The 22,364-nt window shown below is 54.0% G+C and overlaps 3 protein-coding genes across 5 annotated transcripts; 2 read left to right on the forward strand and 1 right to left on the reverse strand.

Annotated features, from left to right (window-relative positions):
• The first annotated feature begins 581 nt into the window (after positions 1 to 581).
• Positions 582 to 11,000, forward strand: SLC25A19 (solute carrier family 25 member 19). 2 transcript variants are annotated; one of them, XM_068151549.1, is made up of 7 exons: positions 582 to 735; positions 1,000 to 1,147; positions 1,631 to 1,786; positions 2,558 to 2,728; positions 4,100 to 4,283; positions 5,169 to 5,299; positions 7,266 to 11,000. In XM_068151549.1, the coding sequence occupies exons 2-7, from the start codon at positions 1,022 to 1,024 to the stop codon at positions 7,464 to 7,466; spliced, it is 969 nt and encodes a 322-aa protein (XP_068007650.1). In that variant the 5' UTR covers positions 582 to 735; positions 1,000 to 1,021; the 3' UTR covers positions 7,467 to 11,000. The 2 variants fall into 2 exon arrangements, with proteins under 2 accessions (XP_068007650.1, XP_068007649.1); XM_068151548.1 differs by having other exon boundaries at positions 582 to 670.
• Positions 11,001 to 12,057: 1,057 nt separating this feature from the next.
• On the forward strand, positions 12,058 to 17,996 carry MIF4GD (MIF4G domain containing). Of its 2 annotated transcripts, none has more exons than XM_068151552.1 (6): positions 12,058 to 12,168; positions 14,219 to 14,353; positions 15,115 to 15,224; positions 15,524 to 15,679; positions 16,367 to 16,459; positions 17,026 to 17,996. In XM_068151552.1, the coding sequence occupies exons 2-6, from the start codon at positions 14,272 to 14,274 to the stop codon at positions 17,251 to 17,253; spliced, it is 669 nt and encodes a 222-aa protein (XP_068007653.1). In that variant the 5' UTR covers positions 12,058 to 12,168; positions 14,219 to 14,271; the 3' UTR covers positions 17,254 to 17,996. The 2 variants fall into 2 exon arrangements, with proteins under 2 accessions (XP_068007653.1, XP_068007654.1); XM_068151553.1 differs by lacking the exon at positions 12,058 to 12,168 and adding an exon at positions 12,875 to 13,136.
• A 158-nt stretch (positions 17,997 to 18,154) lies between these two features.
• MRPS7 (mitochondrial ribosomal protein S7) lies at positions 18,155 to 22,322 on the reverse strand. The gene is made up of 5 exons (XM_068151550.1): positions 22,239 to 22,322; positions 21,451 to 21,642; positions 21,074 to 21,137; positions 20,059 to 20,226; positions 18,155 to 18,910 (listed from the first exon to the last, which is right to left on the reverse strand). The coding sequence occupies exons 1-5, from the start codon at positions 22,292 to 22,294 to the stop codon at positions 18,689 to 18,691; spliced, it is 702 nt and encodes a 233-aa protein (XP_068007651.1). The 5' UTR covers positions 22,295 to 22,322; the 3' UTR covers positions 18,155 to 18,688.
• Between the last annotated feature and the right edge of the window lie 42 nt (positions 22,323 to 22,364).

The following is a 22,364-nucleotide window of genomic DNA, read 5'->3' on the forward strand; positions in this document are numbered from 1 at the left end:
AGTGGTGAAGCCCTGGAATGGGTTGTCCAGGGAGGTGGTTGGGGCCCCAGCCTTGGAGGTGTTTAAGCCCAGGCTGGATGAGGCTCTGGGCAGCCTGATGTAGTGTGGGGTGTCCCTGCCCATGGCAGGGGGGTTGGAACTAGATGATCCTTGTGGTCCCTTCCAACCCTGAATGATACTATGATACTATGATGTCTGTTGCTACTGTGACTGTATAAGGGCAAGGCCCTGGTGGCAGAGCTACTGACAGTGGGTCCTTTGGAGGTGATTCTCTTTCCCCTCGCCAGCTTGGGGGGGTGGGGAGGGGGGGCAGCAGCAGGGCTGCAGGGCAAGCCCACTCCCTGCTTGTTTCACTGCCAGCTGGAGCGCACGGCTGCCTACGCAGCCCTTGCCTTTAGGGGTTCCAAGCGCTCGGGTCCCGGACCCGCCATTTCGGACCCGCGTGTCACGGGCGGGGCCCGGGGGACTCCATTTCCCAGCGGCCCCCGCGGCGCGCAGGCGCATGGAGGCGCAGAGGCGCCGGCGGCAGCGGGTGAGGCAGCGCGGCGGGGCCCGCGGCGGGGCAGAGGCAGCCTCCGGTGCCTGCTGAGGGGCTTGTAGGGAGAAGGGAGGCTGTCCCGGCCTGCGGAGCGGTCGTGGGGCGCGGGGGAGGAGTTGCGGATTTTTTTCGGTGAGGAAGGGTCATGGAGTGAGAAGGGTGTCTCTGTGGCGCTTAGGATGAGGAAAGGGTTTGGGGTGAGAAGGGGGCTGCCTGTGTGGTGTTTGGGGTGAGAAGGGGGCTGCCTGTGTGGCGTCTGGGGTGAGAACGGGGGTGTCTGGTTCTTGGGGTACGGGAGGGGTTTGGGCTGGGAGGGGTCTCTGTCGCTTTTGGGGTGAGGGACGGTGCCTCTGGCTCCTGAGGTGAGGAAGGGGTTTATGGGGTGAGGCTGTCGACTCTTGGCATGGGAAGGAGCCTCCCAGCTGGGGAGGGCTCACTGATGCCCTTGTTCCCCTGCCCAGGCTGCGGGGACACCAGGCAGGCATGGTTGGCTATGACCCTGAGGCCAGGTGCGTCTCCACGGTGGAAGCAGCTGTAGCAGGATCAGCATCTGGCTTAGTCACTCGGGTCCTTGTCAGTCCCTTGGATGTCATCAAGATCCGCTTTCAGGTACCTGCTTCATGGCATTCTGGGGACAAGGGGTGAAAGAGCCTGTTAGAGTGCAGAGCTGGTCATGTCCTGGGTGAACAGCTCACTTGTGCAAGCAGAGAGCACTAAATCTGCTGGGCAGCCCTCACCTACATTGGATACAGGTTATGCAAGGTCCACTGCTGCTGTTTAACCTAACTTGTGTGTTTGAATGGAATCTTATGTTTTTCATAGTTTGTTCTCTCTTTCTCTGCTTTTCTGAATGAGTTCCACTATCTGACTGAGTTTTGTTTCACCATCATCCCTACTTTGAGTTGCATGCCTGGTTTTATTCTTTTAGAGCCCCATGCAAATAACATCTCAGTCAGTTGCAGATGTGATTCTGTGGGAAGGCAGAGCATCATCTCCCATACTGGTTGGCTGTTAGGCTTGTCAGTTCCTGGATGCTTGAGTCTTGTTGAAATGTGACGTGGAATTGACAATATTTTCCCTGTTTCCCTCTAGCTGCAGATTGAGCAGCTTTCCTCCAGAAGCCCAGGGGCTAAGTATCATGGCATCTTGCAAGCTGTACAACGCATCTTCCAGGAGGAGGGGTTGGTAGCCTTCTGGAAGGGCCATGTCCCTGCTCAGTTCCTTTCAGTTGGCTATGGAGCTGTTCAGGTAAGGTGTCCAGACACCATCTGGGCCCAGCACATGTAGACAGGGTTCTGCTTTGCCCCTCTTCAGACTGACTGTGTGGGCAGGTGCAGGTTTTCCCTGTACTGATGCAATCCAGCTGCAGTCTTACAGGTGTGTAGCTGTACAGGTCTAAAGTTAGTATTGCTGAGCTTATTGAGCAGCCTGGCTGGCCAGCCTGCAGCCTAGCTAGAGTAAACTGAGTGCTGGCTGTATCAGGTGTCACAGACAAGCCCTGTTTGTTCCTGACATTTAGCTTAGCTGCTCATCTTCCAGGCCTGTGTATTTTTTTTTTGCTTTGGTTCATACTATCACCTTAAAAGCAAGTTAGTGAAAAAAAGTAAACAATGAAGCTGCTGAGGGTGTTTTAGACACCGTTGTTGTGCTGGATTTGTCAATAGTAACAACATGGTTGGCAAGCAGAAGCTGAAGGAGCAGTGGACAGCATAGCTGTAGTGCAGCAAATACCTTTCAGGGCACGTAGAGGTTTCCCTAAGTGCAAGCTTTAGCGGAAGTGTCAGGGATCAGAGTATCTCCAGCCCCCCCGGGGGCTGCTGGGTGCTTTTTATGATGTATCCTTTGAGCACACAAAGCTGCAACAGGTTGCAAGCCGGGGAGGACTTTTGAAGGACAGAGAGAGAAGGTGGCTGCAGGCGGTGGGTGGAGCCTTCTTGGTGGAAGGAGGGGAGTGGAAGCTGGGTGTCAGTGAGGCAGGTCAAGGGGTTGATCCGTGCGCGTGTGTTTGTCTCTGGGAAGTTCATGGCGTTTGAGAGCCTGACCAAGCTGGTGCACAACATCACCTCCTACGACGCCCGCGGGTCCTTCGTGCACTTCGTCTGCGGGGGCCTGGCCGCCTGCACCGCCACCGTCACCGTCCAGCCTGTCGACACGCTGCGCACCCGCTTCGCTGCCCAGGGCGAGCCCAAGGTATGCCTCAGCCTTCCAGGGGTGCAAAGCCAGCGCTGGCTGCACTCAGCCAGGCCTCATCCTGCAGCCAAGGTGCCAACCAGAGGGACCTGAATAGATGGGCCGAAGAGAATCTCATGAGGTTCAAGAGGTCAAAGTGCAAGGTCCTGTACCTGAGCTGGGGCAATCCTAGATCTCAATGCAAGGTGGTGGGTAATGAGTTGAGAGCAGCCCTGCACTGAAGGCCTTGGGGGTGCTGGTGGGTGAGAAACTGGACAGGAGTCAACACTGGGCACTTGCAGCCAGGAAGGCCAAGGGCAGCCTGGGCTGCATCAGAAGAGTGACCAGAGATGGAGAGGGGAGATTCCTGCCCCTCTGCTCTGAGGAGACCCCACATGTAGTGCTGTGTCCAGCTCTAGTCTAGTGGGAGGCGTCTCTGCCCATGGCATGGGATTGGAACTGGATGATCTTTAAGGTCCCTTCAAATCCAAACCAATTATTTCACACAGCACCAGCAATGTTTCACCTGTGTGAGCACAGGAGGCTTGAAAAGCCTAAAGGAGCAGGTGGTGCTTCTGGGCAGTGCTTGTGGTGTTGCCAAGCTCCCCCCTGTGCTGTTGACACAGCTTCCTGAATGACATCTGGCTGCTCCTGCTTGTGTTTGTCTCCTGACAGGTGATCCAGGAGGAGAAACTGCCCTTACCAGGATAACTCAATTGTCATTTCTGCTGTTGGCCATTTATAGCATGCATGCTCCAGGCTGTAGAACATTGTGTGTTTGAAACTTTCCACTTACAGAGTGGTGTTTTGGATAATGGTGGGGATGATATTTGAAACCACTCACCTTTCCCTGTATTTCATGCTCTTTTTTGTGCAAGCATTGATCTCCATGCTAATTAGGCCTGTAATAGCTAGACTCATACAGCTTTGTGTCAGAGCTGTTTCATGATTTGTGACTTAGCCTGCAGTAGAATCACAACATATGTTGGATAAATTTTATTGTGGGAGCAGTCAGAGCTGTTAAAAAAGTGGCTAAAGGTGGTCTCAGGCCACAGCTCTTAGCTCTGTGCCTTGTTTGTTCCCCTCAGCAGCACAGCTTGGCTGTAGGGGACAACGTCAGCCGAGGCAGAGCTAAGGGACATCCTTTAATTAGTCTCTTGTGGCTCAGAGGTAGGTCAAGGCTGTCAGCTTTCTTGTAAGAGTCACAAGTGCTTAGCTGAGGATACTATATGACAATGTGCAGAGTCACTTGGTTCCTCTCTTTGTGCTGAAAATCAGCCGGTTGCATTTTGGGCAGTGGGAAATGCCTGTCCTCATTACTGGAGATTGCTGGCTGTTGGTTTGCTGGTTTGAAGTCTGTTTTGCTAGAGTCAGTCTCTGTTTATTCTCCAGATCTATCACAACCTCCGCCATGCAGTGGTGACCATGTACCAGACAGAGGGGCCTCGGACTTTCTACAGGGGTCTGACCCCCACAATAGTTGCTGTCTTTCCATATGCTGGCTTCCAGTTCTCCTTCTACAACATCCTGCAGCAGTTTTCTGAATGGGTGCTTCCAGCTGAAGGAAAGAATGGAGGTAAGCACTTGGCCTCAAGTTGTGCCAGGGGAGTTTGAGGTTAGACATCCTGAAATATACAGAGAGAGTGATTGCCCATTGGAATGGGCTGCCCGGGGAGGTGGTGGAGTCACCATCATTGGAGGTGTTCAGGAGGAGACTTGATGGGGTGCTTGGTGCCATGGGTGAGTTGTTTAGGTGGGTTGGATTGGTTGATGGGTTGGACACGATGATCCTGAAGGTCTCTTCCGGTCTGGTCTTCTCTCTTCTCTCTTCTCTCTCTTCTCTCTCTTCTCTCTCTTCTCTCTTCTCTCTTCTCTCTCTCTCTTCTCTTCTCTCTTCTCTCTTCTCTCTTCTCTCTCTCTTCTCTCTTCTCTCTTCTCTCTTCTCTCTTCTCTCTTCTCTCTTCTCTCTTCTCTCTTCTCTCTTCTCTCTTCTCTCTCTCTCTTCTCTCTTCTCTCTTCTCTCTTCTCTCTTCTCTCTTCTCTCTTCTCTCTCTCTCTTCTCTCTTCTCTCTTCTCTCTTCTCTCTTCTCTCTCTCTCTTCTCTCTTCTCTCTTCTCTCTTCTCTCTTCTCTCTTCTTTTTTCTCTGGAGGGTTGTCAAGCCTAGGAACAGGCTGCCCAGGGAAGTGGTGGAATCACCACCCCTGAAGGTGTTTAAAAGCAGTGAAGATGTGGTGCTGAGAGACATGGCAGCAGACTTGATAGCATCGGGTTAATGGTTGGACTTGATGATCTGGAAACCATTCCAGCCTAAACAATTCTGTGTGACCTCAAAGATCCTTTCTGGCCTTACGTCTTGTGAGAAGTGATTTGGGTTTTTTTTGCATTTACCTCTCATGAGCTTTAATCAGAACTCCCTGCTAATAACTTTTTTTTCCCCCTCTCCTTGTTTCTGCTTCTCAGGCAACATGAAGAACCTCATCTGTGGGAGCTGTGCCGGAATCCTCAGCAAAACCCTCACCTACCCTTTCGATGTGTTCAAAAAGAGACTGCAAGTGGGTGGCTTTGAGCATGCCCGGGCAGCCTTCGGGCAGGTGAGAAATGCTGGAAAGAGATTGATTTTTCATGAGCATGGATTTGCATCAAGGCAACCCAGAGGCAGTCCACTGCACCAGAACGCAGTGCTGATTCCCCCTTGGACCTGTCGTCTTTATATTTGGGGTTGGGAGCTCCTGGGGAACTTCTGGGAGCTGAGTATTGGTCTCACTTAGTAACAGGAATAAATTCATGAGTAAGCTGGGATCATTTTATGACATTGTTCAGCGTAGTTGTGGTCTGCCTTCTCATTCCAAGTGCTGGGTTCTGCACATTGACCACAACAACCCCAGGCAGAGCTACAGGCTGGGGTCAGAGTGGCTGAGAGCGGCCAGGCAGAGAGGGACCTGGGGGTGCTGGTTGAGGGTAGGTTAAACATGAGTCTGCAGTGTGCCCAGGCGGCTAGGAGGGCCAATGGCATCCTGGCCTGCATCAAGAACAGTGTGGCCAGCAGGAGCAGGGAGGTCATTCTGCTCCTGTACACTGCACTGGTTAGGCCACACCTCGAGTACTGTGTCCAGTTCTGGGCCCCTCAGTTTAGGAAGGAGGTTGACTTGCTGGAGCGTGTCCAGAGAAGGGCAACGAAGTTGGTAAGAGGCTTGGAACACAGCCCTGTGAGGAGAGGCTGAGGGAGCTGGGGTTGCTTAGCCTGGAGAAGAGGAGACTCAGGGGTGACCTTATTGCTCTCTACACCTACCTGAAGGGGGGTTGTAGACAGGCAGGGGTTGGTCTCTTCTCCCAGGCAGCCAGCACCAGAACAAGAGGACACAGTCTCAGGCTGTGCCAGGGGAGGTTCAGGCTGGAGGTCAGGAGGAAGTTCTACACAGAGAGAGTGATTGCCCATTGGAATGTGCTGCCCAGGGAGGTGGTGGAGTCACCATCGTTGGAGGTGTTCAGGAGGAGACTTGACAGGGTGCTTGGTTGCATGGGTTAGTTGATTAGGTGGTGTTGGATGATAAGTTGGACGCGATGATCTTGAAGGTCTCTTCCAACCTGGTCTGGTCTGGTCTGGTCTGGTCTATTCTATTCTATTAATCTCCATCAGGTTGGCTCTCAGAGCTGGTGATGAGTTAGGCAGGCACAGGAGTTTCAGTTTACTTTCCTAGCTGCAGCTTGGTATTTCTGGTTCAGGACTAAATTCCTAGCAGAGGATGATGCCAGCTTTAAGCTGGGATCACCTGGCTGTTTAGGATCCTTTTGCACTTAGTATTTTGATGCAAGCAGTGGGCACCAAGTGCTCAGAGTGTGTCCTATGTACCAGAATATCCTGAAATTCAAAGCAAGTTGAATACTTCCAGTGTTCTTTAGCACCATCCTTACCACTTCGAAGTACTCTCTAAGGCAAATATGGGAGGAACTCTCTCTTCTTCTGTGAAATGGGGACATTTTCTCCTTCAAATTGCTTGGATCTCAGAAGAAATCAGTCTGTACCTCAAGAAACTCTAGGATGTGAATTTGAAGTCTTAACCCATTGCACTGGATGCTTTTCCAGTGAGGTGCAGAATTTGATGTGTCAGAAAGATGTTAAACCTTCACTGTGTGACACGGTCATGTGCAGAGACCTCTTGGTGCTGTAGCTGTCTTTTCCTTCTGTCAGAAAACTGGAAAGTTGTCCCTCCTGAGAGAATGAAGGGGGTGGAAACCACCAGTAGCAGGAGGATTCTAAATCTAATCAGATTCAAACCTGAAATCATTCCTTCACAAACCTGTACCACGAATAATTGGTGCTGTGGCAGCATAAAGACTGTACAGGCATTCAATTAGAACGATTTGCATAAGCCAGTACTGGTGGCTTTTTCCTCTACCCCCACTCCACAAACTGACAGTTCTAACAACAGCCAGAAAGGCATCTCCAGGCTGCATGGCTGGATGATGTTCCTGTGTAGTCTGGGGTTGTCTCTGTTCCTTTCCAGGGAGTCTGTGCTGGAGTTTTCTTGTTTAACCTTCTTGCTGTGTCTCTCCCAGGTACGGACGTACAGGGGCCTCCTGGACTGCATGAGGCAGATCATGAGAGAGGAGGGCCCAGGTGGGTTCTTTAAGGGCCTTTCACCCAGCTTGCTGAAGGCTGCTGTCTCTACTGGCCTGATCTTCTTCTGGTATGAGCTGTTCTGCAGCTTGCTGTGTGCCCTAAAGAGCACTGATAGAACTCCAAGGAAGGAAGGTTGACAGGCACATGTACGTGGCTACTTGGTGTTCTCCTGGAGGAGCAGAAACTGGTGGCTTTGCCCTGTCACAGGCATGCTGGAAACATCAGAGCTCCACCAGCCTGTGGGACGTCACCTCCTGGGACCAAGCAGGAGAGAGCAACTGCAGTTCTGCGAGAAGACACTGAGCTGCTTTGCTGGAAGTTGTTCGACTGAGCACTTTTGTCTCTGTCTCCCCCAGTATCAGCACACACATTTGGTGGGGACAGGGAGAACCAAGCAGGCACTGCCTAGCAGAGCCTGAGCTCTCACAAGGCACCTGCTCAAGTGGGTGAATTCCTGCAGTTGCCTGGATCATGGCCTGGCTAGTGCTGCTTACCCAACATGAAGCCACTTTGTGTCGCTGCACCCGCACAGATTTCTTTCCTTGCCCTGTGGCCTGCTGCTTGCAGCACATTTTTCCCTCAGTGTTGCACAGGCAGCTCTGTCCTGCTGTTGTGAAGTCAGTTACACCTCCTTAATGTGCACAGCTCCTCACTCTGCCTTCTCTTTGCTGCCAGCTGCTGCTTCCTGATTAACACTTGCTGGCTGCATCTCCTCAGCCACCTTAAACACAGAATCTAGTGGCTCATGCTGTCCCAGACTTTCTCTTTCTTCAACTCTGGTGAGCTTGATTGTATCCTAAGCGCCCACTTGTCTTCCTTTGTGTTTTGCCATACACTTCTTTGGGTCCTGCATTCCTTCAGTCACCCTTTTGCCAAGCAGAAAAGCAGATTGAGAACCCCTCTTCAAGGGGATTCAGTGCACAAGCCCAATTCTTACTTCAGGGTTCTTTGCCTCAATGCAGTGAGTAAACAAATGCTTTACAGAGTCTTAGAAATATTTAGTCTAAGTTGGGAGAATGAAGGAAAAATCCTGTGGAAACTACTAAATGTCTTTTGTTGTTGTTGTTGAGTAGCACCTTTGCATGTTTCTAGGAAGTGTTTCTGCAGTGGCCTCAAAACACTTCTGATCTTCAGTCCTGCAGTGGTGGTAAGCGATGAAAACGTTTTGACTAGATTTAAGAAGCGAGGACTGGACATCCAGTGGGCTTTGGTTGGTGTGACATGGTGTTTGACAAGGAAAAGATGATTGAGTTAGAGCTAGGGAAGTGTTTTTCTGCAGTTTCAAAGGGCTTGTGAGTGGTTACAACCCCAGGAAAACAACTCTGATTTACGTAACAGGGGAAAAGAGGAAAATTACTTTCTTCCTCCTTTTTTATGCTCTGTTTTTTCAAGCTGAGCAGGGTGTGGTTGGAGCAGTGTGGGGAAGGCAGGCATGGAGGGAGAGGCCCTGTGATACAAAAGCATGTTAGTCAGCTGGCCAGTGGTGGGTAGGGCAGAGCACAGCAGTTATTCAGAGCATGCTTTGACAGTTCTTATCTTAGCACAGAGCTTTTCGTGGCCCTTTTGCAGCATTCAGGGTGTTAAGCCCAAAAGGCCTGGCCAGGTTCCACAATGACCAATTCCATTCTGTTGATGCAACTTCTCCTGGGGACTTGGAGCATATCAGTGTTGCTCACTTACCCTGAGCTATTGTGAGAGGTTCTTTCACTGAGAGATCCCTTGCAAGCCCAGGCCAAATGACTGCATCTGCTGTGGTTTGAGCTCTTGGAGTGCAGAGAGGCTGTTTGACTGCAGGTGACAGGCTACCTAAAATTAAATTTACTGAGCAGCATCAGTGGCAGAAGGCTGATAAAAATGTGAGCTTCAAAGAGGTAGTGTTAGCTACCTACTACTAGTGTTAGTTTTAGTGTACTCTAAAAATGGTTTGCTTGGAGGAGAAAATGTGGAGTGAAGTTTCTCAATCCTATTGAGAAACACTTTCTGTGTTATTTAGGCTCTTCTGAGAGCCCACTTAAATCTTCGTAACAGTATTTTGCCTTTCATCTCTTGTTGTTGGAAACTCATCATAACCAGCATGAACTTAGCTTCATGACATCCTTCTGCAGGACAGGAATGTCTCATCTGAAGTAGGCACAAACAGGTTGGGATTGCTGCTACCTGCTGGTGGACAGGAATGCCCTCATGGTTAGCAGCCACAGGACTGGCCACAGCAGGAAGCTTTCTGTGCTGACCTGGGCTTCCATAGGAAATTGGATCCCATCCATCTTCTCTAAGTTTTATGAGACTCTTCTTTTTTCACCACTTCATGTCAAAGAGCTGCTGTTAAACTGCACAAAACAGGGAAAGACTGGCAGGAAGTGAGCAGACTCTGGAACAGGAGGAGGTGAGCTGCTTAGGTTGACAGAGGGGTAAAAGAATAAAGGACATAAACTGTGTGCTCTGCTGAGGTGATGTTCACCAAGTGTGCTTTGGAGCTTGAGGTGATGCAGGCAAACAGCTTTAGGGGTGAGTAACTTGGCTGCTCTGCAGAGAGGGTGACACTGAGCAGCTTTTCCTTTCTAGAGTAGTCTTCTCCTCCATGCCTCATTAAATGAGCTTGCCTCCATTCAACAGATGGCAAAGCCAGTTTAAGTTGTGCCAGGCTGTGGAAGAGAGACTCCCTGGTCGGAGGGCTTTGGTTTGTATATCCCTTGGGGCTGTTGGTCGTAAGTGTTGCAGCCCATGAAGGCACCTGGTCTAGTGAGTGAAGGAGAAAGAAGTGAGGACCTCTGCTGTGGCGTGTTAGAAGTTGCATCTAGCAGTGACTTCATCCCTGGCCTCTGGTCAGCAGCATCTCTCTTGTAAATTTCCGGTGCACTGGGCTAATGGGAGTCACAGCAGGGGTGAGGACTGTAGAGGAAAGCTGTCTTCTCTTTGGGCAGGAGTCAGTGCAGAGCACTAGAAGGGCAGGTCTGGTTTCTGATGATCCTCTGGCACAACACACATCCTGTGAAGCTAAACTTCGTGGAATCAGAGGAGTGGAAGAGGGGAGAGGTCTGCAGTCAGCTTATTCTCCCATAAACTGGGACAGATTTGCTCTCAGACTAGACAGCAGCTCAGTGTGAGTGACTCCACAGGGTGGGTGACTCACTGTGAGACTGCATGGGGCTTTCCCGTTGGCAGAGCTGGGATCTCACTCCCATGTAATCCTATCAGTGGGCATTGCGTCGCCTGAAATTCGCCTCACAAGCTGCTCAGCAGTTGCACTTGTTTTCTTCTGGTGCCTTTTACCATCAGAGCATCCAACAAGCACTTCAGCAGCAGGCCAAGCACTGAGTGCAAGCTGTGCCGTGGTTGTTGGGGGGGACTCAGTGTTCAGGACACCAACGCACAAGTTCCGTGGTGAACGCTCTGTGTCCTCGGCTGGCTCACTGAGTTCCTACCACAGTCCTGTCCTCAGGGTGCTCATCTGGAGCTGCACAGCATGGTGTTTGAAAAAGAAAGGAATGTTTCACGGTGGAGCTTGGAGTAGATTGTATTTAATTTGGGGTGAAGCTTCTCCTGTGACCTAGAACTGTTGTCCTCTGTGGCGTTTTGCTGCTGCTGCTGTCGGGAGGCCCCTGAGCATGATGTGCACAGCACTTGCCTACCTCTGAAGAGAGGTGCATTAAATATTTTGTTATGCTCCTGTCTGGCTGCAGTTTGATTATTCCTTCCCTCCTGGAGCATAGGTTCAGCTGGAGCCCACGGGATACACACACAGAGCCCTCCTGCTGCCCAAAAGGGAGAATTGGAGCCCAGAGCGTGGGGCAGCAGGAGCCCTCTGGTTTTCCCTTCCCATCACTGGCTCCTGAGTGCTCACCACCAGCAGGTAGAGCTGTCCCCATCTCCTGTGTGGTGTGTGGTGACGGTTTGGGTGGTGGTGTTGAGAGCCACCACACTCAGAAGGATCAGCTGAGGCGGTCTGTGCAGCCCCCATCCCGTCACCCATGGCAGCTGCTCCGGAGCCCTGCACCCATGGGGAATGAGTTCTGGCTGTGTGTGTATGCAGCCAGGCCACGCAGCGCTGCAGAAAGTGTTCTCACACTGCTGGACCTGCCCTGCCTGAGGCTGTTCTCTGGTTTCAGCAGCCTGGCTGCTCTAAACCCTTCAAAGTCCTCACCCCCTGAGGCATCTTCACAGCGAAATGGTGGGGAGTTGAGAGACAGCGGTGCAGTGCTCTGTGCCACACGCGGCTCCTCTCGCAGCGAGCTGCTTCAGGGCATCTCCCCTTCCCTTAGCTTTTCTAATGGGATTTTCAATGCCAGCCCCATGCAGCCTGCCGCGGCCCGGAGGGAAGGGCGGGTTAAATGCGGCTTTCACCCGGAGAGCAGCAGCTCTCGGCGGGGGAGCCCCGAGAGGGGACTGGGACAGATGGGTAAGTGCTTGGTGGGAGGGACCGGGGAGCAGCCGCCCGTGCCTGGGGGGGCTCCCTGAGGTGCCCAGGGAAACAACCGAGCAGCCGGGGCGTAACTGGCCGTACCTGGGAGTGCCCGAGGTGCAGGTGAGGATGCCCCGGCGAGCCAGGAGGCAGCCAGCCGTGCCCTGCGGGACTTACTGGGGCCATCCGTGGCGGCAGGCGGAGGCTCCGGGGACGAGCCCCGCGGGCCGCCGTGGCCCGTTGCTCGCAGGCGGTGGCGCTGCGGCGGCTGCAGCCGCTCTCCCGCCCCGTCCCGGCCCGTCCCTCCCCCGGCTCGGGCGAGGAAATGACCTAAGAGGAAACCTGGGCCGTGCCGGGAGCGAGCGGGGCCGGGGCGGCGGGGCCCGGGACGCTCCGACGATGCCCCGGTGGCCAGAGGACCCAGCGGGGGCGGCCGGCAGGTCGGTGGGGCTGCGGCCGGCTCCCCCTGACCTGCCCGGGGGCACCGGGGGTGGGGTATTTTCCCCGAGATTCGTCGCTCCCTCCATCCCGAGGGCCCTTCGGCTTGTGCCGTTCTCGGGGCTGGGGCTCGGCGGGGCGGCAGCGGGCGTGCCCGGGAGTCTCGGGTGGCCCAGAGCTCCAGGCAGGAGGCGCCTCGGCTTTCGGGGTTCCTCCTGCGGCTGGGCGGGGATGGGGCGCGGTTCCCGGGCGGCTGGTGGTGCCCCTCGGGTGGCTGCTCAGAGGAGGCAGAGCAAGGCTGCTCCTCTTCCTCCCCTTCCCATGGCCGGGTGTGACCCTGCAGGGTAAAACCCAGGGTGACCGAGGGTGCTGACCCCAACCACGCTAGTCCCTGGGACAGCTCCTCTAGCGGGGACCACTTGCAGGAGAGGAATCGGTACCCACGGGTGCTGCTGTGTCCGGTGTCACCCACTGCCACCAGCCGGGTGGTCCTGGTGCTGCCAGGATCTCTGGTGCAGACGAGGTCTGGCAGGTCGTACTCACACGCTGTGGTTTGCTCTGGGCAGGGTTATTTGGCACAGCAGCTCAAAGCAGCCGTGCCCTGTTCCCGGGGGGCCGTGGGGAAGGATGCTCCGGGAGGTGCTGGGCGGTGGCAGCAGTGACGCTGCTAGGCGGGCTCGGGCACTTCGTGCTTCACTGTGCGCAGCGCTGAGCTCCCGCCGGCCGGCTTCCTTCTGTTCAGAGGTGCTGCTGGTGGGGGGCACAGGGCTGCTGGAGAGCTGGGGCCACTCTGCTGGTGGTGCAGAATGGTGTGAGTGCAGATCCGGGGGGCAGGGCGGTGCAGAAGGAGAAGAGGCCAGCTGGGAAGGTGTTTGCCAACCAGACGTGGCACAGAGGGCACCCAGCTGCTTGTGAGTCCATCTGGGGAAGAAAGCTCCGTGTGGGTCCCAGGGCAGGTAACCCTGTGCAGGTGAGAGCATCGCTGTGAGAGCAGCAGGAGCAGGTTGTCATCATGTGGGGCAGGGTCTGCCCTGGGCCTCGTGGGGAAGGCAGGGATGGACCTCTACCCACCAGCAAACTCCTGTTTCTACCTGTTGTGCCCCAGCTTCGTGGCAAGTGGTGTGTCCGAGGGGCTGGGCTGCCGGTGGTGGTTCATTCTGTGTCCCATGCCTCTAAAGGGCCATGGGCTGTCAGCTGTAATCCGGGTGGGAACCTGCTTGCAGAGAGGGATGAGTAATGGCCCAGGAATTTCGACGAGCTGGCAAAACTCCTTTAGCCAATTGCCTTCTCCTGTCTGTGCTGCTGGCCTGGCCAGCCCAGCATTTTGAACCCAGCTGATCATCTCATGTTTGTGGCAAAGCAAGCCCTTCCTCTCCTCTGTTCTATGTGTACCTCCTTGCTGTCTTCACTCTAGCACGAAGTGGAAGGAAATTAGAGACTCCTTAGGAGCACTGTTGGTGCTGCAGAGTTCTGCTTGGCTTCAGGGGATGAGATAGGAGCTGCTGCTTTTGGGGATTTGGCTGCAGAGCTTGCTGTGCCCCACCAGGAGCTGGGGGAGCCTGACTCACAGGGGCTCTGCTCACTCTGGTGAGTCTGTGTTGGATGTTTAGGTGCCAACTTTGATTCTTCCCAGGCTGCTGTGTGAAACCAGCAGAACTGGTGTTTCAAAGGCACAAGGGAGAGGCTTCATGGGATGCTCCTGCTTGTGCTTCTCCATGATACAGCCACAGGGAAGCCTTCTGAGAGGAGGCTGGTATATATTGGGGCTGCCTTGGTGTGCTGTCCACAGACAGCAACACAGTTTTTGTACCAGAAAAATGTAAAGGCTCTGCAGATGGAATCCTATGACAGGCCATTAGGAAATAAGGCTTAAAAAGCTGTGGGAGTGAAGCTTTGCTCAGATCCAGGGCTGGAGCTGGTTGCTCTAATAGCAGAGAAGTTTCCTTGGGGTGGGGGTTGTCAGATGGCAGCCAGTGCTCCGGCACTAGATGGGATTTGCTGGGGGGAGGTCTGCCTCTGCATCCAACCAAGCTGTGTGTGCTCTCTCCCCAGGGACTGTCACTAGCCCATCCATTGCCCTGACGCTTGGCCTGAGGAATCCAGTCATGGGGGAAACGGGCAAAGAGGAGTACAAAATACAGTCATTCGACACCGAGACGCAGAAGCTGCTGAAAACAGCCCTCAAAGGTCAGCAGCCTTTTACCAGCTCCGCTGGGGGGTGCAGCTCGGCCAGCAGACAAGGCTGCATGCTTGGACCCCTTTAAGAAACACCAGTTGCTAAGAGCAGAAGAGCTGTTTCCTAAATGCTGTTCAGCCCTGACTGGGTCCAGCTGGTGAATCTCCTCTGGGAAGGTCTTTGTGTCCTGCTTCCTCTTGCCCCCTCTCCCATCCTGAGTGTTTTATGGTGCAGCTGATCCAACTCAGCTCCTGGTTCTCATCATGGAGGGCTCTCTCTAATTTCAGGGTACTCTTCTCTCTTGCTCTAACCCAGCATGTCTCCCCAGGCCTGGCCTGTCACCCCTCTCCAGTGCTGTTCTCTGCCCCTCCCAGCTGCAGGGCCACCTTGCCCTCCTGGCCCCTGGGGTCTCCTGCTCACCAGTCACATCTCTGTTTTAGGCCCAGTGGGAATTTGTATGTCTGGCTCCTGCTAAGCCAGCTTTGAAGGACTGCTGGGATTTCAGATTCAGATCAACTTCCTTTCTGTACCGTCTTTGTTCCTCCATTGTTTTTCCATCATGCTGGCAGTGTCTTCAGCCTGGGAGGACCACTCATCTGTTGGTGATGGTATCTCCAAAGCAGCTGGTGTGTGAGTGGCTGTGACACTTGATGTTGGAGCGAGCATGAGGTTTTGCACCATGCAGCAGGGTGTACCTTGGTTTCTTGCCAGTTACCCCAAAGCAAGCAAGGAATAAAGGGTGCTGGGCCCTGAGCTTTTCTTCTCTCTGCAGACCCCAGCAATGTGGACCTGGAGAAAGTGGCCAATATCATTGTGGACCAGTCCCTCAAAGACTGTGTGTTCAGCAAGGAGGCAGGGCGCATCTGCTACACCATCATCCAGGTGAGAGCACCTCCTGTCCACACTGTGAAACACTTCAGCTGTGTGGGTTCTCCCTGGGCTGGGCCAGGAGAGGCTCTGCCCCAGGCCTGTGCTCTGTCCCCGCAGCCAAGTTTTCCTCTTCTGCCACTTGCTACTTGCAGTAGCAGCATCCAGAGCAGCAACCAGTGAGCACAGGCAGTTAGCTGCAGCTTTCCTGCCTTTCTGGGCCATCACAGGAGGGCTTCTGTAGGGTAGCAGCATCCCTCTGCCCCTCTCACACCCTTATTTCATCCCTCCATCCTGTTTTTGTGGGCTCACAGGCAGAGAGCAAACAAGTTGGGCAGAGCATCTTCCGGAGGAGCCTGCTGAACCGGCTGCAGCAGGAGTACAAGGACAGGGAGGAGCTGCGCAGCCGCTCGCTCCAGGCCTGGATCTGCTACGTCACCTTCATCTGCAACATCTTCGACTACCTGAGGGTAAGGAGCCGGAGCAGGAGCAGCCCAGAGCTGCTGGAAGGGCCCAGGATTTCATGGACACCAGGGCAGGGGGGTTGGGTAGGTGCTGGACAGAGCTCCAAGGCTCAGCTGTGGGAGCTTAAGCTGGTTCTCAGCAGGAGGATGCTGTTGGAGGTGGTGCTACCCACAGGCAAGCAAACAGGCTTGGAGAGGCAGAGCCACCTCTGGGAAGAGTCACAAAGCCTGAGCTTCCTCACATTGTACCTGATGTTTACAATCCCCTGATTTGCCTGCTCCCAGGTGCCCCACAGTTTAGTGGCTGTGAGGTGCTTGTGTAATTTCTAGCCCACATTCTGGGGTTGTCTCCATGCCCTCAGTGCACTGTGTGCTTGGATACCCACTTGGAGTAGATGTAAAAATGATGCAAGTAGAGCTGCAGGCAGGAAAAATGCTGTGGCCACAAGTTTGTTCCCCATGGCTACCTGCTAACATTTACAACTGGATGTTTCCTACACCATTTGTTCAGTTTCTCTGGCTGATGGAGGTCTGAATGTCTGCTCTGTGTAAATCCCACCAGTATGGCATTTGGCAGCACAACTGAATTCTGCTCTTCTCCTTCGAAGAGCAGCAAGGGAACAGCTCTTTCAAGTAAGTGCAGACTCTCCCCTTTCTGCCCCTGAGCTGACCCTGGCTCCTGCCTCCTTGCAGGTGAACAACATGCCCATGATGGCTCTGGTGAACCCTGTGTACGACTGCCTGTTCCGGCTGGCACAGCCTGACAGCTTGCGGAAGGAGGAGGAGGTGAGTGCAGGGCAGAGGGGCTGTGAATGTCCCCCTTGGCCTGCCAAGGATCAGGAGCAGCACAGCCCAGGGGATGCAGAAGAGGGAGAGCTGCCTCCACAGCGTGTGCTGGAAGGAGACCACCAGGCAGGAGGGTTTGAAGCCCAGAAGTAGGCAGGATGGAGGTGCTCGTTGTGACTCTCTTGCCCAGGCTGCAAGGGGACACTGGACTTGCCGGGTGCTTTAGCGCACATTCAACCACTTCCCTGTGTTCCTTTAGAGGCACCTCCTTGCTCCAGCCTCAGCTTCAGCCTTGCCATCATCTCTTGGATGTCCTGCAGGACATTAACGTTTTTCCACTTGTTGTGGGTGCCTTTTTATGGGAGTTTTGTCTGTCACAGGGGATTTCAGGATGTGCTTTTGCCAGAGACGTTCAGCCTCTCCTGTCAGCTTGGGGCAAGCAGAACTGTAGCCTCTGGGAAATGCAGCACAGAAGGAACAGCCTCAGCTGATCCCTAAGTGACTGCTGGGGACTTGCACAGGGATGCACCCAAGCGTACTCAAGCCCTCTTCTCTTTCCTCTGCAGGTGGACTGCCTGGTGCTACAGCTCCACCGCATTGGCGAGCAGCTGGAGAAGATGAACTCCCAGCGGATGGACGAGCTCTTCTCCCTCCTGCGGGATGGCTTCCTGCTGCAGGAAGGGCTCAGCTCCCTCTCCCAGCTCCTGCTGCTGGAGATCATCGAGTTCCGAGCGGCCGACTGGAAGATGACGGACGCTGCCCAGAAATACTATTACAGCGAAGTGACAGACTAACCTCTGCACCGGGGGGGAAGAGAGCTCCCCAGCACTTTCACCAGCAAGCTTCATACCAAGTTTGAGTTTCTTTTCACATTGGTGTTTTTCTAGCACTTCCTGTAAATAGGATTTGTATTGGCCAGAGCCTCTGGGCAGGTAACTGTCGGGCTGCCAACTGGTGCTGGCCTGACTGTGGAGGCTTGGCGAGGTGGGAAGGGCAAGGGAACGTTTCACCCCCCCAGCTTCTCCCGCTGGGTTTGGTCCAACACTGGGCTGCTACCAGCAAAGGGCAAGGAAGGCTTTGAGTCAAACCAGCATTTTAGATGGGTGTTGAGGAAAGCACAGTCTAGGCTGAGGAGGTTTTGGTTCACCTGAGCACCAGCAGAGCTGCAGGAGGCAGAGGGAAAACCTTTCACAGCTCAGGTTGTACCTGGTCCCCTGGGACAAGTCACAGCAAACAGTGGCCTGACAGACAGCTCAACCAAGTGCTGTTTCTCCCAGGCTAGCCTTCAAGCATGCTGGCTGCACCTGCATGCACACAGCCTCCCCCACAGGTCACAAGCCACCAACACCTACCACAGGGTAGCCTGCAGCAGCAGACGTAGCTAGGAAGAGGTTTTCTAAGTTTTATACAACAACTGCCATGGTTTTTTCCAGAACTTAGCCAGTTTCAGCTGTGGTTTCTTACAGGAATGGGAGAGGAAGGAAGGAAATAAATAGGTCTATTGAAGGATTTTTTTCTAATAAAAAGTTTTCCACTATCCTGTGCCCTGCTTGCTCTCTATGTAGCTGCTGGGCTATCAACACCACTTAAAAGGTTGCTCCTGCTTCAAGCCTTAAGGCTGCAATGCTCATTTCCCCCTCCGTGTAGGCTCAGCATGGCTTTACACAATCAGGGTGTGGAAAGAGCAGACAAAGGTTTGGGATCAAGAGACCTTCCCCATCAAACTGGATTTATTGTTGCTGTTAACAATCCTATCAGATCTGTGCAGACACTGCTGCTGAGGACCAGAACCAAAACCAATCAAACAGGGCCTTTTATTGCCTTTTGGACCAACCCCACGAAGGTTGGTTGTGGTGTGGAAAAACATCCAGCTCTGTTGTCAGCAGTGCAACCAAAACCATTGACTACAGAGGCAGAGAGACTTGGAGGTTCCCCCTGGAAACACAGAAAGGGAAGATTATCTTGCACAGCCTTGCTCCAAGAAAAACATCTCAGGCTTCTCTTCACAGAGCAGCGATCATGAAAGAATCATCTGCAGGGTTGGTAACTCAGGCTTCCCCCACCCAAACGAGCACAAAGGAACTAAACCTTGTGGGGCTGGGCTGGGCTGTCCCTGGTTTAGTTCAGAAGCTGCCTGGAGGGGGATGTGTCACCTTTCCCTCTTCTCCCCAGCCTCCATCAGGCAGGCAGCCCTGGGGCTGGGGGCACCGCGTCCCACGCACAGAGTCTCTACCACCAGCGGAAGTGTGCGTAAGCCCTGTTGGCCTCTGCCATCTTGTGCAGCACGTGCTTCTTCTTGATGATGGGCCCCTCGTTGTTGAAGGCCTGGAGCAGCTCCTGGGAGAGCTTCTCAGGCATCAGTGTCCTGCGGTGCTTGTTCTCCCTGCACTCGGTGATCAGCCACTTCATGGCCAGGAAGCGCTTCCGGTTGTCCTTCAGAGGGACTGGCACCTGGGCAAGGATGAAACCACGACAGTGACCACGCTGCAGGGGTGCTCCAGCAGCCACACAGGCCCTGCTGGACAGGTGTGGATGTGCTGCAGCTCCAGGGGCAGCACGCTGTGCTCTGCACTACGACCAGGTCCCAACAGCTGCTCTGTGCCCATTCACAGTAAGGTAGCAGCTGGAAGGGACCTCGAGAGATCATCCAGTCCAAGCCCCTGCCAGAGCAGGAGCACCTGTACCAGCTCACACAGGAACTCATCCAGGCAGGTCTTGAATATCTCCAGAGAGGGAGACTCCACAACCCCCCTGGGCAGCCTGCTCCAGTGTTCTGTCATCCTCACTGTGAAATAATTCTCCCTCCTGTTTCCATGGAACTTCCTATGCCTCAACTTCCACCCACTGCCCCTTGTGCTGTCATTGGGTATCACCCAGCAAAGCCTGGCTCCAGCCTCTGGGTACTCACCCTTCACACATTTATAAACATGGATGAGGTCACCTCCTCTGGCTGTAGAAGCCTGGCCACTGCTACCACCAAGGAAGTTCTGATCAGCCCTGGGTGCTGCAGACAGTGGCTGCAGACAGGAATTGTGGCTGATCTGGGCACTGGATCCAGGCTGGTTTGTGCTAGCAGAGATGGTCACTGCTCCCCTGCACTGAAGGACTAGAGAGATGTCTCCACATCTCCTCTCTCCAACAGAACTCAAGTACTTCAGAGCTCACACCATGAGACAGGGTCTGCTCCTGTCTTGAGTATCACACTGTAACGAGCTGACCTGTTCTGATACACTGACCTGCCCCAGGCTTTGGGACCTCTACCCAAACATGATGCAGCAGAGAGGATGGAACTGGGAGCCCTGGGACTGCCAGTTACTGAGCTCTGTCTCCTTGGACAACATTTCCTGCATATTCCTCCTCTTATCTAGTGAGAGCAGCAGAGACCACTGCTGATGGAGGAACTGCCATGCTCACAGGCTGGAGTCTTGATCTTGGACAGAGTTTCTAGCTGCTGCTTTAATCCAGATTGCAAAGTGTCTCTCTTTCCAAGGAGAGGAACCCTGAAGGGTTCCTGAAGGGGTGGAAACCAGTTCATTTGCTTCCCCAGCTAATTCTCTCCTATCCAGGTGTGCTCCCAGCTCCCCCTCCCCTCTTTTCACCTGGTAGGTTTTGCCTCCTCTTGTGATGCTGCTGAGCCCAATGATGGGCTGGCAGTTTTTCACAGCCTGGTGGAAAATGACATAAGGGTTGCATTCAATTGTCTCCTTCTCCTCTTCTGGAGCTTTGTGGTACTTCTCCAGCTGCTTCCTCTTAATGGCCTCTAGAGTCTTGGGACAAAGACAAGAGAGGAGACATGCAGAGCAGATAGATCATTCCACTCCATGCAGTTACATCATTCTCACAAGCACCCCATTTTCACTTGAGCAGCTGCTTTCTAGCCCTACAGGCAACAGGCTGGTAGGGGATTCTCTAACTCAAGTTTTACTTCACTCTCTTCCAGCTCTTCAGGCCCTTGATCACACATTGCATTGGGGTGAGGAGGCCAAAGAGCACAAATCTGGGCCAGGAGGGAAGGACAGGGACAAAGTGGATACAGGAACACAGCTCTGTGTGCACTGAGCATCCTCCCCTCCAAAGCCTGGACGCAGGAGCACAGAGCCTGGGTGTCTTTATCTCTCCTAAGGAATCAGCAGTTACTTGGGGAGCACCAGGGCAATCTGTGTCTCCATTTCAAGGGTGGAACACAGCAGATGGCTCCACCAGCTAATTCCAGTTACTGCAGGTCAGAGCAGGGGTCAAAGCTGGGTCATACAGGTGACACTTCTATGGGACTTCATTGGCAAGTTACACAGAAGAGAGCTGGAATGATGATCTGTTGAGAAAATGATGCTTTTAAGGGTATCAGACTCTGAGCTCATTGCAGTACAAAGGTCCAAGAGATACTGAAGAGTGGAAAGAGAATGTTTTGCATTAAGCTGTCACCAACTGGGCTATGAGCTTAGTGGGGTTTGGGCTTGTACAAAGGATGCCTTATCAGACAAACAATGGTGACAATGTGTGTGCAGGGATGCCCCAAGGGCTGGTAATTCCCAATCCCAGTGGGGCTGCCATCCCAGCTTTCCATCTTGCATTATTTTAAGACAATAGTGAGAAGGAACATGAAGGAGTTCTCACCTGAGCCATGAGGCTTCTGGCCAGCACTTTATTTCCATGCTTCATCATCATGTTGGTAAATTTACTGAAAACAGAAAGCCAGGTGAGGTCTGACTTAAATTCTGATCTTTATCACCCCCAGAAAAAAGCCCCTCCACCCCCCTTTTGTGCTGCTCCCATAGTTATGTCTGGCTGCTGCTAGATCTGCTGTAATTACCTCTAATCACTGCACGTCAGTGACTGGCTTTGTGGGAAAAGATTAACCTGAATAAAGGGATTGTGCTGCAAGAAGGCAATGGGCAGCACAGCAAGGGAAGGCTGAGGAGGACAGCACAGCTTCCAAGTGTTTTGGCTCCATGGAACCTGGCTGTAAGAGAGGAGACAATGCTTTCTCTGACCTGATCATAGGGTCGCTGAACACAGAGCTGGAGACCGTGGGAGGAGCAGCTTTTATGGGTTGAACTTCCCTAAGATTCAGCTTCTCCTTTTCCTCTTCAGACAGCTCCTCCAAAGGCTTCTGGTAGAACTCCTTGTTCACTTCTGGCTCTAAATAACTGGGGTTGTAGCGAGTCCATCTCACCTGCATCAGCCTGCAAAGAACAAGAGGAGGAGGGGGATTGTAAGCCGCGATGGGGACGGGGACAGAAGTGAGCACATCTCCGGAGGGTGTGTCAGATGCGAGCGGCACCTCCGCTTTCCTCGGCACTTCTCTGCTGCAGAAGAGCCAGAAATCAAGGAGGCCACCAGTTTTGCTGCAAAGCTATCAGACTATAGTCGGATGGGTCCGAACAGGAGCCCCACGCCGCAGCTCCAGGCAGTGCTGAGCACACCTCCCTGTACCCAGGGATCGACCTCCCCAGGGCCCCACGGCCTTGACCCCTAGGTTGCGGGCAGCTCTGTGCTCGCAGGAATGGGCTAGGCACCTGAAACTGGAATTCCGTTAATTTTAGCAGGAATAGGAGGCATTTTGGTGTGGTTTGGAGAAGAGCAAGGAGGGTACCGAGATCCCTGCACTGCCTGTGCCGTGCCCCGCACGCAGACACCCCCCGGCCCTGCCTGCACGGCCTCCCACGCGAGCCCACGAGACACTTCAGGCGAGCGCTGCCCGGCCCGGGAAGCGCCCCGCCGCTCGCCCGTGAGCCCCCGGGGGAAGAGCTGCCCCGGCCCGCTCCCCAGCCCCGCTCACCGGGGCAGCCAGGCCCGCAGCCTCCGGCTCAGCTCCGCCGCGCTGGGCGCCGCCATCTTCCCTGCGCGCGCAGAGCCGGGCCGGGCCAGCCGCGGGGCGGGGCCCAGCGCGGCGAAGGGGGCGGTC

Source organism: Melanerpes formicivorus, unplaced genomic scaffold (genome assembly GCF_026170545.1).
Source record: "Melanerpes formicivorus ecotype bairdi unplaced genomic scaffold, bMelFor1.0.p_v2 SCAF_21, whole genome shotgun sequence".
Lineage (NCBI taxonomy): Eukaryota > Metazoa > Chordata > Aves > Piciformes > Picidae > Melanerpes > Melanerpes formicivorus.

Bases quoted from the DNA above. Each gene is read 5' to 3' on its own strand.
- SLC25A19 (XM_068151549.1), top strand. From the start codon at position 1,022: ATGGTTGGCTATGACCCTGAGGCCAGGTGCGTCTCCACGGTGGAAGCA. The intron at 1,787-2,557 runs GTAAGGTGTCCA...GTCTCTGGGAAG, and splicing joins TTGGCTATGGAGCTGTTCAG to TTCATGGCGTTTGAGAGCCT. The intron at 5,300-7,265 runs GTGAGAAATGCT...TGTCTCTCCCAG, and splicing joins CCCGGGCAGCCTTCGGGCAG to GTACGGACGTACAGGGGCCT.
- MRPS7 (XM_068151550.1), bottom strand. From the start codon at position 22,294: ATGGCGGCGCCCAGCGCGGCGGAGCTGAGCCGGAGGCTGCGGGCCTGG. The intron at 21,643-22,238 runs GTGAGCGGGGCT...TGTTCTTTGCAG, and splicing joins CTGCGGGCCTGGCTGCCCCG to GCTGATGCAGGTGAGATGGA. The intron at 18,911-20,058 runs GTGAAAAGAGGG...ATCCTTGCCCAG, and splicing joins GAGGAGGCAAAACCTACCAG to GTGCCAGTCCCTCTGAAGGA.
- MIF4GD (XM_068151552.1), top strand. From the start codon at position 14,272: ATGGGGGAAACGGGCAAAGAGGAGTACAAAATACAGTCATTCGACACC. The intron at 15,225-15,523 runs GTGAGAGCACCT...GTGGGCTCACAG, and splicing joins TCTGCTACACCATCATCCAG to GCAGAGAGCAAACAAGTTGG. The intron at 15,680-16,366 runs GTAAGGAGCCGG...GCCTCCTTGCAG, and splicing joins ACATCTTCGACTACCTGAGG to GTGAACAACATGCCCATGAT.